Below are 15,476 nucleotides of genomic sequence, written 5' to 3'. Positions count from 1 at the left end.
TAGTTAGCTGAGTTCCATGATGGTGGGATATGATATGATTGAKCTTAGTTTGAAAAGTTACATTTGTATTTGTTTACAAAATATCAAACTGTCTAAGCTTTATTTATCTCAAAAGTAGAACAACTGAATTCTTAAGAGGAGCAAACGTGCAGAACATTTTTACTTGTGTCTATGTGGCATTGTTGAGTTAGGACATACCAGAATTGTAAAACATACAAGATGTGTTTGCAGGAGAAAAATTATTTGATTCTTGAACAGGGAGTTAGGCTAGGTCATGGAAGTGTTATGCCTTACCATAGGCAACCAGATTCTGAGTTGAAAAGCTCATAGTTATAAGTCTTGCTTAAAATACAAGCTCAAGTGCATACAGGAGTAGTACTGTTAACGTGAATGATAGTTGGATTTCTGGTGAAATCTGTTAACTGAATTGAGGTCAATCTAAAAGAAATGAACGCTCATTGATCTAGTAAATTGATCAACCCATCATCTTTTCCCTTTCCTTACAATTTTGTCTTGCCTGATTTACTGGACTGGAGATGTAATTTGGTGATGCTTGAGAATAGGGGCCAATCTTGATCTTCTAGTGTTAGCATTTCAGCTCCATGGAGGGATTGTGTGTCCTATGGAGGGAATGTATGTCCTATGTAGTATGAATAATAAAGCAGCTGAGATTTTATTCCCAACTTTTCAGTACGTCCCTTTGTGACAAGTCATAACCTCTCTATGCCTCAGGGCCTTCCTGTGTTTAAAACATACATACATACATACATACAAATAAACAAACAAACATACAGCTTGCATTTGCATTGTGATTTGCAGTTCTTTCAGAAATATGAATATTAAGCATGAAGTGTTCAGTGCACTAAAAATATGCTTCTAGTGTGATACCACTGCAGCTCCAGGTTGGATGTAGAATAACAAGCAGTTGTGTAGTAATGTCAATGACCCAGACTTGTATGTTAAAGATTATGTACARTCTAGATTAAAAAATGTGAGAAGGGTAAAGAAGAGAAATCCGCTTAATTGTTTCTGCTAGTTCTCTCATACAAAACACAAATGTCCTCTGATTTGGAATGAATGTTTTTCCAAAGACAGAAGTGAAATCCAGAGAGCTTGAGGTTGGAAGAATTAGCTGCTAATCTCACATTTCTACAAAAAGACTGAGCAATTTCTGCTTTATTGCCCTGAAAACATAATGGAGCCCTGGGGATCGCTGACACAACCAGCTTCTGAGAGCCTCTGGCACTTAGCAGAATTGACTTCAGTTAATCAAAATATTCTTTAAAAAAGCTGCTGTGCTGGTTTGGAAAGCTGCAGAACAAGTAATGGCGTGTAGACGGTTAAGGAAATTTCAGTTTCTTGAAGTGGGGCTCAGTGACCTGTAATGCCAGTTTATAAGGGGCAAACTCAGATAAAAGGGAAAATAATTTAAGTGCTAGACTGGTGGAAAGAAGTGAAATGGAGGGGAATAGAGCATGGCAAGCACAATGGCACCTTGCTCACCCTTTATTAAAAACAATTCTTGAGCATACTGTAAATGAATCCGCAAGCACATAAGAGACTACAGCACTAATAGCTGCAAAGAGAACAGAATTATCCAGGGTGCATGATCTGGAATATTAACATGCTCCATTATGAGGAAGTATTTGCCATAGTTCTGACTCATGTGCCAGGGACTTTGAAGTCATTTTCCCTTAGTCCTAGGTAAAAGGAAGCACTCATTCATAACTGATGATCCACAGTTCTTGGAAGTTCTTGAAATTTTTTGAAGAGCCCATGGAGAAATCTCTGATAGAGGATTCTAAACTGGCATGTAGGTGTGAAGTCAGCTTGGTCTGTTAAAGTGCCCTTTTCTTAGGGGAAAATGTGTTGTATTATGCTCTGTTTATAACTGTTGAGTGCCAGATGTTTTAATATAAACCATGGGAAAAAATCATCCTTTGTATCGTTCCACTTGAATGCCCAATATTATAAGAACAAAACCAAAATAACTAAAATAGGACAAATGTTGATGAAAATAGTTTTGAAAAAAGTTTCCACTCTCTCTGATTAGGGACTTAAGACTGCAAGGAACCTCTTGTGTCATCAAGTCCAGTCTCCTGCTGTCGCAATCAACCTCATACATACTATCTATAATACTTGTTTTTCTGAGAGTAAATGTGTTATGATTCATATGTCTCACAATAACTGAATAATTGTTTTTATTTCAGTGGGGTTTAAATTAGTCATTTGTGGACACCAGGGCAATTTATCTGCAACAACAATTCCAGCATTATAAAACAGCCTGCAGCTCTTTCTTGATGAATATGTCACTGTAAAACAACAAAATTTTAATTCTGGCTCTCTGCAAGTCTTGCAATGCCAGGTGTTTCCATGTAATGTTCCACACTGACCAAATGCCAAAAGCTTGAGAAAAGGAAAGTTTGGGAATAGGAAAGGACATAATTTAGAACAAGAAGCAGCATTATAGAAAACACTCCTGCCTTTCTTATCTGAGCAGTATGCTGGAAAGAGGAAGATTGGAACATTCCAAAGTCTTTAATTTAGTTCTGGATGAGAATATACATCCCATGGTACAGTGTGAAATCCTAGATGGTTCTTGCAGTGGAAAGAAAACTGAAGTCTCATGTAACTGTTTTAAGAGGATAATATATACAATAGAGTATATGTACAGGTGTTGTGTAGTGAAAGCAGAGTAGAAAACTTTTAGAGAAAGAGTTGCAGTTGCTCCAGCTCTCAGTGTCTAGTGCTTTCCTAGAATTTTGCTCTTTATTTTGATCAGAGGTTGCTGAGGTATATAAATCAGCTGAAGACTAATTTACTACTAATTAATTGGGGAGGGCAGGGGGGAAGAACTGCTGAATCTCATGTCTTACTGGTCCCACCTGTTTTCCTGTAAGAGGAAAGATGAGCCAAAAATCACACAAGGAATTATTTTGTACTAACTTAGTGGTTGCCTTGTTCTGCCCAAAGGTAAAGACCTAGTTATCTGCACCATTTATCAGGTATGCCATTTTAGTCTAAACTTGTTTAAAACCGGGTAGAGCCTCTTTTTCATCTTAATTAGGCAGTAACTCATTGATTCCAAGTGGGCCTTCATTTTCTAATTATTTAGTACCTCATATAATGTCATTAAACATCTTTGAGTGGATAGGATTGCTCTAAAAGCTTTAGCTCCAGAGCTCTAATATTAGACTCTTGGCATTCGTCCCTGTGTGTGAAAAGCAGTCAGTTTGTTTACCAGGAATTTGGATTCACATTACTGGGGGAATTAGCAGTGAGCTATTAGTCTGATTCAAGCACTTAACAATTACTGATCATCTCCTCCTAGCCTGTGGATAATGGAGGTGATCAGCTGTAAATGGAAAGGATGTGGGGCTATTTTCATGAAGGCACTTGGAGAAAGTGCTGTATCCTATGACCCCTTCTAACCCTGGGTTTTGCAAGAAACCCAAACAGCAAATCACTTCCTGGAGGAGAGTTAATCACCTATAAGAAGAACTTCCATTAGAGACCAAGCTCAGCCTCAACAGAACCTCCCTCATCCTGAAAAGGGTTCAGCCACAAAATCCCTGAGGTAGAAGTGATTAGCTACTGATCTTGTTTACCATTATCTGTTTTGATGGGAGAAGCAACTGTAGAATAGCAGTTGGTTGTGATTCCACAGCAGTGCTGGTGGGTTTCATGCTTCTCCACTGTCATCCCCCAAAGCTTTGGCTGGTGCACAGACTCCTCAGTGATTACTCTGAGTTTTCCCTCATGTGTTCTTGTGTAAAGTTGGCTTCTGTTTTAGCAAATATGATGACTTGTAATTTTTATGGTGTATTGAAAAGATACCTTCATTCTTTATGGGTGCTGAACTTGCGGTGTTGCCCCATCAGTCTGAAGTTACTTTTTACTGTCTGCAGATTTTTAGGAGTTGTGACAGGGATTTGTAGCTGGGAATTGTCTGAAGCAAAGGTTAGTTTTTCCATATCTAAGATACAGGTTGCGCCTCCCTTGAAAAGAAAAACTGCAGTCACTTGATCCTTACTTAAACTTATGCAATTGTTGGAGGAAGTGGGAATGATTTTAAGGAAGTGTGGGCACAGTAATCTTGAGCTTCCAAATTCAAGGCTTATCTATGGCATCAGCTTGCTTATGACCTTGGACAAGAAATTGGTATTGGTTCTCTCACCTGTCAAGCTAGTAAAAAAAAACTTATCTAACATGGTGACTATGAAGCTTACTGCTGGAGAAGAACTATATGAACGCCCTTCGTAAAGGCTACATTAGACCACATTAAGGGACTTAAAGCTGTGACAGATTTCTAGAAACCATGTTCGAAGTCCCTGACAGTGAGTGGTGTCTGTGAAAGTTGTTGTTCTGAGACTGCCTTGTAAGAGCTCCTGTCTAATTCTGTTCCTTGAATTCCTTTCTCGCAATGCCTTTGATAGGAGGATACAGGGAGTGTAGCTTCCATTGAATGCAAAGAAAGGAGACTTCCAGAGCTGCAAGATAAGTTTTATTAGTGAGTTTTGGCATTATTTTACACTCTTAAAAATAACTTACATTACAATAGTTAGAAGGTTCCCTCCTTTCTGTATGCTTGCTGGGAGCTCAATGTTAAGAATGTCAGGGTAGAGAATTTCTATTAGATTTTTGTTTTTAGACGAAAGATACTCTGCAGGTTGTTGTATTCCAGTTTCTGGGGAACTGAAGCTGAGCTTTTTTTTTTTTTTCCTCCTGTAAATTCCCTTGTAGTAGAGATAGAAAAAACTGTTCTGAATGGGTTTGGGTAAGTGTGCCAGTCTTTCATCATTGGTGATGTTGGCAGAATTGGACTGATACTGATATTGCAAGACAATTTTTGCAGTTACACTTGTGCATGCATGTATGCTGTGTGGCTGAACTGTGATATTTGGAGATGAGGTGTTACAAAAGCCTAAGTGAAAATGGATTTGTACACATTAGTGCGAGCATCTGTGAATGCAAGTGTATTTAGAGGCGGATTTTGTTTGCAGTTATTGATGGAACAATCATAAGAAGCAGCTGTGTATATAAAGGTACATATCTACATGGAAAAGGTTATAGGACATTTGGAGAAAAATCTGAAATGTTGTGTTTTGCTTTAATTTCTGTCTAGAGCAGAATTTGTTTAACTGTAAAGCATCTTCCTGTGTACTCCAGGACATGACAGGAAGCTGCAATTGCAATTCATCACCTTATTACTAGGAGTAAGAGGCTACACTTCACACAAGCTGATATGGCAAAAGATATTAGGGTTTTTTTGTTTGTTTGTTTCACAAAATGCTAATACCTTTTCCCATACCAACCTGTGTGAGAGCACTGGTGGAGGAACATGCGGGGGGGGGGGGCAAGGAAAGTTCAGTGCAGGGGGAGATGAATGCCATACATTGTGTAAGTAGCACAGATTGCTCAGTGAAAGCTATTCCGTCATTCTTGCAAATGTCCTCACTGGTGCATGGGATATTGGGAAGAAAAACACTTTCTTCTTTCCTGTCACTCTCCTGTAAACTCTGAAGATGGCAGAGCCTGCTACATTACAATCAAGAGCCTTCACACAGGTTTCTAGCCCCACCATATGGAGGATGGCCAAATGTAGATCTCAAAGTCCTATGGTAACATGGACTCTGCTCTCATTAAAGAGGGATAGCAAAAATGTGGGCATGTGCTGTCTCTTGATCCAAATAGTCACATTTCAGTGGGTAATGGGAAATATCAGAATTCATATTCCTTTGAATTAAGAAGACACTATGTTTGTTCCAACTGCATGGAAAGAAGTTGTTACTCCTCTGTCGGACAGAGGAGGTGGTTCTGCTCCATGCAATGATTTTCCTGCTGTAGCTGCCCAGGAAGTAAAGAGAAGGCTGGAATTTGAAACTGAAATATCACTGCAGAAGGACAATGGCTCCTATGCATGCAACAGTGGGAGATTCTCTAGTAAAAAGGTATCTGAGAGTGACTGGGAACCACAGCACATTACCTGGTTGGWACCTTTCTGGGCACAGATAAAGCACAGACGGAAGAGAGAGACCCACCTGCTCTGCATCTATTCCAGGATTGTAATATTGCTCAGCTGTGCATATTATTGTTCATATTTGTTGTATCTCACAGGATGTGCAAGAGGGACCCTATCTATATGCACAGAAGCTGCTTGGAGCTGATTTCCTAGCTCTCCTGAAAGCGTAAGTTGACTGATGAGGCAACTCTTACACACAATTGATTGTGGACTATTAACCTCTGCTCAGAAATCAATATTCACTTTAACACCACATTTTAACAGGCCAATGCAGCAGAAAATAACAGCAGTTACACAGTGCACACTTTTACACTCAGAATAAACAGGTCATGAAATAGAACCTGGCAGAGGAGGAGGAGATTGGGGGGGTGGGCCAGTGATAGCTGAATATGTGGGGAGGTGCAAGGTAATTTCAGCTCCCAGAGGTCTTTGCACTGAATGTCCCAGGGGATTTGTGGTGAATATAGCTTCAGCAAGCCTATATACTTTCTCAAAGCATTCCTAAGAAGGCACATCCTTAGGCCAGACAAAAGGTCATGGTTGGCTGGATAAGGCTAAATTTAGTGGGTTGAGTACAGAAATCCATGCTAACCCACAAAACCCAAGTCTATTGCTAGCCATGGTAGTGGATAATATATGGTTGCAAGGGGCAAAACAGACAGCAAGAATTTAAGCTGGAGCACAGCGTCCTTGATCTGGGATGGTATTTCTCATATGCTTAAAAATGGAATTGAAAATTCTGAAAGGAACTGAAAGTAATACAGAACTGGTGTTTAACAGGAACTTTGTGTATGTTTACCTAGTTGAAGCCCATCCTGGAGTATGAGGACTTTTAGTTTTTAGGATGGTATGCTGTACTCTGTGCCCGAGGAAGAGTTCCAGAAGATGGGACAGTAGGACACACTGTGTCAGGTTCCTCCCTGCAGTCAGAAAGCAAACTCTGTACAAGCTCTGAAAGAATTCAGACTTTTGTTTTAAAATATTGCCCTTGAATATTAGCCTGACTGATTGTTCCTCAAAATGCTGACATGGCAGAAGCATCGGTGGGCAGCAAATCTGCAGCTCTCAATACAAACGCATCAGGAGGAAAATGAGGTGTAAGTTGGGGAGAAGTTTTCAGTGACTGCTGTTCTGGGTTAAGGCTGTTCCATTCCTATTTTCTGGAGGCTGTTTGCCAAGAGTAAATTAATAGGGGGAGATGCCTGGACATGGAATAAGATTAATAACATGGGAAGGAAAATGCCATTTGCATCAAGTTAAGGTGGGCTGAGCAGCAGGGGCAGGAGCAGAGCCAGAGATGGCCAGGAAATAGCAGCTCCAGAATATACAGAAGAGGCCATAGGCATACTGCTGTGTTCAGAGATGTCTCGCTGTGTCTTCACTTCAGTCACCTAGGAAATGTAAAGGAGGAATAAATCCCAGTTAGACCCATTTGTGCTCAATGGCTCCACAGCCTCTAGTTCTGAGCACTGACATGAGACTATAGGAAACTTCTGTGGCCAGGCAGTATGGCCTCCTATTTTTGCTCGTCTGTGGAAAGAATAGCTTGAGCTGAGGTGGCCCAAGGTTCTGCGCACACATGCTCCCTCCCTTTGGTGTCCAAAGTGACGCATTTCCAGATGCTGTTTTTTGCAAATACTCTGTCTAGACCACTTAGTGCTTTGTGCAGGCCACAAAGCAATGCATACCTGGGACATTTCTGAAGCAAGAGATGTGCTGGCACTGTCCCCTTGGAAGCTTAGGGAAGAAGAATAAAACAATTCTTCCTGTCTCTCCAGAGCTGTCTGCTTCAGGCGCATTTGAGACCAAATTGCATTTTCTGCAAACAAAAGTAAAGCAAGAGTCTTACGTGCTTTTCTTGTGCACACCTTGGAGTCTAGCATACAGAACTAAGGAAGCTATTTTAGGAAATGTAGTCACAGTCTGTATGGCTGCCTTTTGATATAGAGAATGCTTATTCTTTGTTCAGTGAATGGCCTGTTACTGTGTGGGTTTACTTGTGAGACCTAGAACAGACTGCAAAGCGGACTTGCACTGTACCTGAGGACTTTTGGGTCCCTATGGAACTTTGCCAGCTGTCTGTTTCCTAAGGGGCAGATATGTAATATCTCAGGTTAGCTGTTTATGCTGTAGGTGTATCTGTGGTGCTGGGTGTAAGGCTTTTCTTTATAGCAATAAATAGATTTAAAAATTAATTATTTATCTAATGATGCTGGTTTCTTTATTTGATGTCCTTTGGAAGCTTTTACAAACATAAAATATTTAAATCTTATTAAAGTCTTTTGCTAAAATGCCAGGGAGATAAAAGAAATGCAGACTTAGGATTGCACAGTTGTATGTAACAGGATTTGGGATCTACTGCTATGATGCTGAATCTAAACACAGGGGCTGTGTCAGGAGTTGCTTGTCTTGTCCTAATAAGTGAGGGTCAAAGGCAAGCATAGGAAAGGAGAAAGGAGGAAAAAAAAAATAAAAACTTCTCATAATCTTGGTGCATTGATGTTGCTACTCAGCAGCCTATGGATACAGCACATCTGAACCCCTCTACTGATATATATAAATATATATATATATTTTTTTTCCCCAACCCCTTCATTTGAGTATTGTGTGGAAATAGCTTCAGGGACAAGTGTTTGAGATGAACAGATGTTTTGGTAAAAGATACAGAAACACTTCTGAGAGCAGATCCAGGCTGGTCTGATAGATTGGGTAGGAGAGCATGGAAACACTTAAGARGAACAGGTGAACTATATGTAGAAGTGCAATGTAGGATCTTGAAATCAACAGGATTTGAACTTCCCTGTGCTGAGCTGTTATTCCTTGATTCCTTGTTATGTGACACTTACCAAGGCATTTGTTGCTTTCAAACATGCTGAGTATCTGGTCACACTTTTCCTTCTGGTTGCCACTGCTCTCACATGTACACCACAGGGAGACCTCCACACTGAAGTTACTGACATAGTTGGGTGTCATAGGCGTGCCTGTCCCAAACCCCCAGAAAGTGGAATCAGTTTTTACTTTACCAAATAAAAGAAGTATGATTAGTCTTGTTATACTTAAGGGAAAGCTGGCCTGGAGCTGTAAGCCTTCCATGATGATGCACCTACATGCAGTCTGCTGCTCTGTGAGAGTGTGTGGAGAGTGTGCCTCCAATTCAGGCAATCTGATGGTGAGGTATGTTGATAACTGAACTGGTGAAAACTTTGGATTGGAGGATGTGAAACATCTGCAGAGACTCAGCTGCAGTACTGTATATGGCAGCAAAAGGTTCTCCTACTTCTCAGGTAGCTGTCAACACTGTGTGGCCAAATGCCTTTTGCCAGATGAATGCTGCATAGCTGTATTGTGCCATTTAGCCAGAGTTCATTTAGCATAAGAACGGCAAAGAGATCTGAAAAACCAAAAGGTACTGTCTAGATCCTGAGCTGTTCATGCTCTCCACAACTCCCCTTTTAACAAGATGCATGTGGTAAAGATCCACAGGAAGCTATTCCCAAGAAGTATTAGCAGGTTGGCAGTGAATGTCTGAACCAAGACAACCTTCCCGCTAACAATTGGCAGTGCCCTGTATGCCTGTTGTTCTTGTTGGCTCTGAGAAGCTAGTGTGTACAACTTCAACAAACCACAGGAGTCTAAAAATCGAACAATGAGGGAATGTCAGGTTTAACAAGGATCCTACAGCTGGATTCTGCTGTGATGGCAAAGCTTTGTGATATAGCTCCTGCTGCAGGAATGGCTTGTTCATACAGCCAGAGAGGGCTCTGGAGGTCAAGCGTTTACACAGTTTGCACCAGCTGATGCATACAGGAGTGCAAGAGTCCTGGGCAAGTGCTGCTGCTCTGATAGCAGAGGATGGGTCTAAGTAGAGTGACAAACCTCATGAAGGAGCTCTGGGCTGCATTTACATCACAAACAAGAAGGAGCACTGGCATCAATCAGGCTAAGGCATATTCATTGGCACACTGAGTATTATCATCTGCATCAAAGCAAGACAGTCGTCCACAACATAAGGAGAAGTGTGCCTGCAAGTTTACTGCCTGTAAGCATCCACCCTATATTTTCCTGTGGGTATCACTTACCAATCATCCCCATGTAAGCCTGCAGGCATGCAGCATGGTTGTGCTGAGAGCAACCATCTGGGGACATGTCTGTAGGTTGGCAGTTTTGTTGGAAATCAGCCAGTCGGGATCTGTAGGAAGGAAAACAAGACCATCAGTGTCTATGTTGTTTTCTTCTTTTGGCTAATGTCCTCTGCTGCCAGACCTACTTGCAAATGTGGTCCTCTAAACATGAGTCCAAAAGCCAGAGGCAATTGGGTTTGGTGTTATACTGGAAGGAACAATCGGGGACAATAGTTTTCCGGCGTCGTTCCCCACAGAGTTCATCTTGACATGGACAGAACAGGATCCTTTTGGTGAAATCCTCAGGGACTTTCTCAAAGAAATTTCTTAGCCCTCTGTGGCATTTGCGACGATCACACATGTCGTCGCTTCCTGCTCCCTTGGTGCAGATAGAGGCATAGTCTGTCCGCAGACGAACACACTTTTTGCTCAGATTACAAACATGAGTTGCTTTCAGGCATGGATTTGTTGCATCTCCTGCTAACTGTGAGCCTACAAAGCCAAAAGAAACCCAGAAACAATGAAGCAAGTCTCAGAAGAGAAGGGGAGGGAAGCCCTTACTTACTAGGTGTTCAAATTGGGAACATCAGAGAAAACAAAGCAACTTAGTTCTGCCATGTGCCTGTAGCATGACATTGAAGTGATAAATCACCTTTTTTATTGGTGATGTTAGGGTGTTTCTTTCAGAGAATGCAGCATTGTGGGTTACTCCTTGTTTCATGGAGCCTGGATCTGTGGCAGTATTTACACTTGGTAGGGGCCATATATAGGCAAGTATCCAGAAAAAGCATTCCTCTGATTAAAGGTGTCATTACCCAAAACATTTTTCTCTGATAATAAACTTCAGCCCCTAAAAAGTTAAGAAAAGGCAGCATTATATCATGTAGCCCGTTACAATCCCTACCTGATACCAGAGCTGCCAGTTTATTGTAATCTGTCTTCCAGTGTTCTTCATTTGCCGGATTCTCATATGGGGAGGTCTCCAAATTGAAATAACCTAGGCAAGACACAAAATATTTTATGCAGTGGGAGAAATGTTCTGTGACCAGCATATGCTTTTGGGCTGGAGTTCCTCAGGCTGGAGTTCAGAGATGCTCTGCCTTGCTCAAAGCTAAATGCCAAACACGGTTCTGTTGGAGATGCAAAGGTGTTATTGCACAGCAGCAGCATTACATGTTGTCATTAGATTTCCTCTATCTGGGATTTGGTCTGTGTGGTCTATCTCAGTGCTAGTGAGGATTAGCAGCATAGGTAGTCCCTAGTGGGAATCCAAGTGGAAGCATCCCAGTGAAGACGGAGAAATGCAGCAGCCTTAGGGATRCCGTTACACTGTGTGTCATCATCCCATGTCCATTTCCAGGGATGGAAAGAAGTGACTGAGGTGATTTTCACAGGAGTCTCCCCTCACAGCACTGAATTTAAGTCTCTAAGTAGCTATCTTTGTTTATTAGGATCCCTGGTATATTTGAAGGGCCAGTCCCAGACCAGAGCAGTTTTCTATGCTTATCAAACAGAGCAATAACAACTCCTCTTCACTAGGAGATGTGGTTCCTAAGTGATACCTGTAGTGTTGGGAAGTGGCCTCTGACAATTGTTTTCAGGTGGGGGGGCTTACTAACACCTTGTAAAATTTATAATTATTTCATCTCACCGTCTGTCATGCTGGAGTGAACGGTCCAGAAAATGCGTAAGCAATGCTCCTGTCTTCTCATGCGCCGGTGACACTTGCAGTGCAGTAAAGAGCTGTTTCCAAGGACTAGCTCTGCATTCAGACATCTGTCCCTGCTATCGTGATCCAGTGGAAGGAAGCGAGTCTTAGCAAGGACACAGTTTTCCAGGATCCTGTAGGTGGCATTGCAGGTGGAGTCTGAGAGGCACAGCTGTTCTGCTGCTATGCAATCACTCCTTGGCAGAGCCAGGAGGTCTCCTGGTCAAACAGGGAAAGGATGGTTAGGATTTCAGTCATGGTGAATGCCACATAAGCACCTTGTCATTGTTACTGTTGGGATCCTATATTCAGCAGACCCTTCTCAAGAGGCAGAACTGGTTGGGGTCCTTGTACAGAGTATAGGGAACAAGCACGCTAATCTTTTAGAAGCAAAAGGATGAGTATTAATGGGTGAAAAGGGGAAAAAATGACCAAGGAAAAAATTTAAAAATGATTTTATATAATAAAACCTTTTTTATCAGCCTTAACTTTTTCAACCTGGTCAGGGTCAGGAGTGCTCTGTATTTGCCTGGAGCAGTAAATCCCTCTGGAAACCTCGGTGTTGCTGAGGGCTGCTTTGAAGGAGCTTTCCCATCTGGGTCACTTAGAACCTCAGTGAAATAAGCAAGTACTAATCCCATACTGTGTGTTGTGAGTCAGTGCTGCTGGCATTGCCAAGAGATGCACTGAGAAAGCCATTTGAAGGGTGTAACAGCAACTTGGAAACTTATGAATAACAATATGTATTATTTGCATAATAGAAGAAACCCTTAATATTAGATGCAAGTAGTTTCATATCAAAGAAGTGCCAATACATAATCAATTTACAGTATATAGAACCCAGTCCCAGAAATTCCTGCCAAAAATGCTGGGATGCATGCTTGGTCTGCCTGCCTTCATCTGTTGGTCCCTTCTGAACTCTGACTGTGTCTGTTTATGTATATTTTGTAACATGCACACACATGCTTATATACATATATATATTTGCACACACATACCTCTACCTTTTTATTATAGAAAGCCTATAACATAATTCTTCCCTATGAAGGTATTAAATAATCTCAATTTAACAATATAATCTTTAAAACTTGACAACTTATTTGGTTCCTTTTTTGTTTTTTTGTTATATGGACTCTGCTCTCTCTTAATAATAATATTTGGGGGTGGGGGAGAAGAAGGGTGCTCTGATATTATTTTGTCTCTGGCAGAAGTCAGTAGTAGGTGAATTAACTCCATAATCATTCTTCATTTCTGTAGCATATGAATCTGTGTTTACAGTACAAGTACAATGTTTGCTAATAGAATTTATATGCAGGATAGGATGCTTCCCTTTAGGACAATATTGCTTAGCTGGTTTTAGGAAATGACTGCTCTGAGCCTAATCTCTACCTTGGATGTTCTTTGGATATATGTACTCGCCTGTCATTCCCTTGTTCAGCAGGTGCAGTACTACTTTTTCAATCTGCCTACTCTAGACGTTAGAAAAAAATCTTGATGTAGCTCTCATTATCTGGTATACTGTCTTCACTATCCAGTTTGTTTTCTCACTTTCTTCTCTATTGCTGGCTTCAATAGTTTATTTGCTGTAAGCAGTGGCCCATGCAATTCCATGCTTGTCTGCTCCTCAAACCTTCTACTTTTCCTGCGGCCCAGTAATGTTATCTAGGTGTCTTTCTCCCGCCTGTACATGTTTCTTGGCTTCTCTAGCCACTGATTCTACTTTGTTGTCAGTCTGGCTATGATGTAGAGACTGTATGACTTTGTAAGTGCTCTGGGGAAAAAAAAATAATCTCTCACCAGAAGTGTTTTGTACCCAGCGCCATGGGTTTTGGTTAGTCATTACATCTAGTCACTACCTTAATAACCACGCTGAGTGTGATTACATCCTGTGAGGTTGCAAACAGCGCAAATTCCCAATACTAATGGGTCCATTATTTCCAGTAGGTTGGAATTCTAAGCTGAGCAAACTGCTCTACCCTACCAGGCAAGATCAAAGTACCATCTCTACCAGTATTCCATCTCCAACAGTGGCCTGCAGCAGCTGCTGTAGTAAGTTTATAAAAGAACAAGGCATACTTTTCTAGCCTTAAGAATTCTGCTCAACAAGCACCTGAGCTTGAAGTGACATTTTAGAAACTTTAAAGTGATATGATAATTGCCAGACTAGATTAGACCTAGGTGGTAGTGGACAGACTGTGTTTCCACCACAGGCCTATAACAGTTCCTTTGGGTAAAGCTATAGGAAACCTCAAAGCAGAAAAATTTAGAACAATCCTCCTCTAGGAACTTCATCTTCTAATACTTATGCATTCTCTTAAATCCTAATACATGACATTTTATTTCATTTTTTAAAACATTTTCTTAGTATTTATAACTCCAGATAATCATGTGAAAGAATGAATGTCCTACAGTCTAGGCTGCAGAAAGTATTAAAGGTAGGTGTGTGTGTGTGTGTGTGTGTGTGTGTGTGTGTGAGTCCTTCTGTAGTTAAAAAATAGAAAAAAAAATTAAAAGGTAATAATACATGCACTAACTATGGTTATTTATACCTTGGGACAAAGGGATAGGTAACACAATACCTGTTTATTTTCCAGTTTCATTTTACCTCTTGTCATATATTTATGAAGTTATGGTTACTTATTTTGATGCCCCTGGTGCATTATGCTGTTGAAAGAGAGGACAATTGCAGAGGGGAAACGTTTCCTTTATTAAACACAGATTAACTAAGAAGCATCAGTATTTGGAAATAGAAAATTTGGGGAAATCTATGGTAATCACATGGCTGCAAATACTACTGTGATATCAATGCAATAGCCCATCTCTGTAGCAGTCATTGTGATACCCAGCAATTGCAGCTTCCTCTGAATGTAAAGCACTGATATCCCATAGCCAGGGCCTAGGGGCGCTTCAGAGCAGTTTCATAACTTATGTAGTTCCAGTTACACTTACTACAAAGACTGCACAAAAGATGAAAAGAGGAATCATTTCTATCCTCAGCTCTTGTGACTTAGCAATAGTAGATGCCATAAGCAGGACAAACAGCTTAAATTCACAGCTGCGTCTTTGCACAGGAGCCCCTTGGATTGGTCTTTGCAGACCGAGCCTCAGCTCAGAAAACTACTAGCCTGAAGCATCACAGAAGCCCAAGGGACTGCAGGGAAGGTGGGTAGCAAAACACAAGCTCTCAGCAAAGTCATCGGCAAAAGAAGTATGGTAGGGATCTGCTCAGAAAAGTCTAGTGTCTCCTCCAAGAACTAGAACAGCTCTTGTCTGGAGGAAAAGCATTTCCACGCCCCAGAGCATCGCTTCACTTTGATCACGTCCATATTTGCAACTCATGTTTTGGATCAGAGAAGCAGCATGGGTTCCCTGTTTGGAAAAGCAGGTTCTTGCACTGCTGCGTGCACCCTAGGGTTGCGGGGTGGCCACAGCCAGAGCCAGGTGGGCAGTACCTGGGATCCCCACCCTGGGAAATGCTGCCAGCTCATCCCAGCTATGGGGAACCCCTGCCCAAGGATGCTGCAAGCTTGTCCCGGCCACAGGGCCCCCCGACCCGGGATGCGCTGCCAGTGCGGCCTAGCCGCATGGACCCCCGACCTGGGATGCTGTCAGCTCTGCCCGGCCG

General features: G+C 41.5%; 1 protein-coding gene across 1 annotated transcript; it reads right to left on the bottom strand.

Annotated features, from left to right (window-relative positions):
- Positions 1 to 7,278: 7,278 nt before the first annotated feature.
- LOC112964909 (GDNF family receptor alpha-4-like) lies at positions 7,279 to 13,277 on the bottom strand. Its single transcript, XM_026063524.1, has 8 exons — positions 13,241 to 13,277; positions 11,795 to 12,070; positions 11,048 to 11,140; positions 10,290 to 10,635; positions 10,102 to 10,211; positions 8,869 to 9,003; positions 7,711 to 7,841; positions 7,279 to 7,413 (listed from the first exon to the last, which is right to left on the bottom strand). Exons 1-8 carry the CDS (start codon positions 13,275 to 13,277, stop codon positions 7,279 to 7,281), a joined length of 1,263 nt encoding a protein of 420 aa, XP_025919309.1.
- Positions 13,278 to 15,476: the final 2,199 nt, after the last annotated feature.

The sequence above is a fragment of the Apteryx rowi genome, unplaced genomic scaffold (assembly GCF_003343035.1).
Source record: "Apteryx rowi isolate R43461 unplaced genomic scaffold, aptRow1 scaffold_2, whole genome shotgun sequence".
Taxonomy (NCBI): Eukaryota; Metazoa; Chordata; class Aves; order Apterygiformes; family Apterygidae; genus Apteryx; species Apteryx rowi.
Note: the sequence above shows the minus strand (reverse complement) of the source record. Positions and strands in the feature narration are given on the sequence as shown.

What these genes read in the sequence shown, in the direction of transcription:
- LOC112964909 (XM_026063524.1), bottom strand. Translation starts at nt 13,277, where the DNA reads ATGACAGGCGAGTACATATATCCAAAGAACATCCAAG. An exon ending in TCACTCCAGCATGACAGACG is followed by an intron (nt 11,141 to 11,794) that starts GTGAGATGAAAT and finishes TGTCTTGCCTAG; the next exon opens with GTTATTTCAATTTGGAGACC. An exon ending in GGCTTACATGGGGATGATTG is followed by an intron (nt 9,004 to 10,101) that starts GTAAGTGATACC and finishes GGTTTGGGACAG; the next exon opens with GCACGCCTATGACACCCAAC.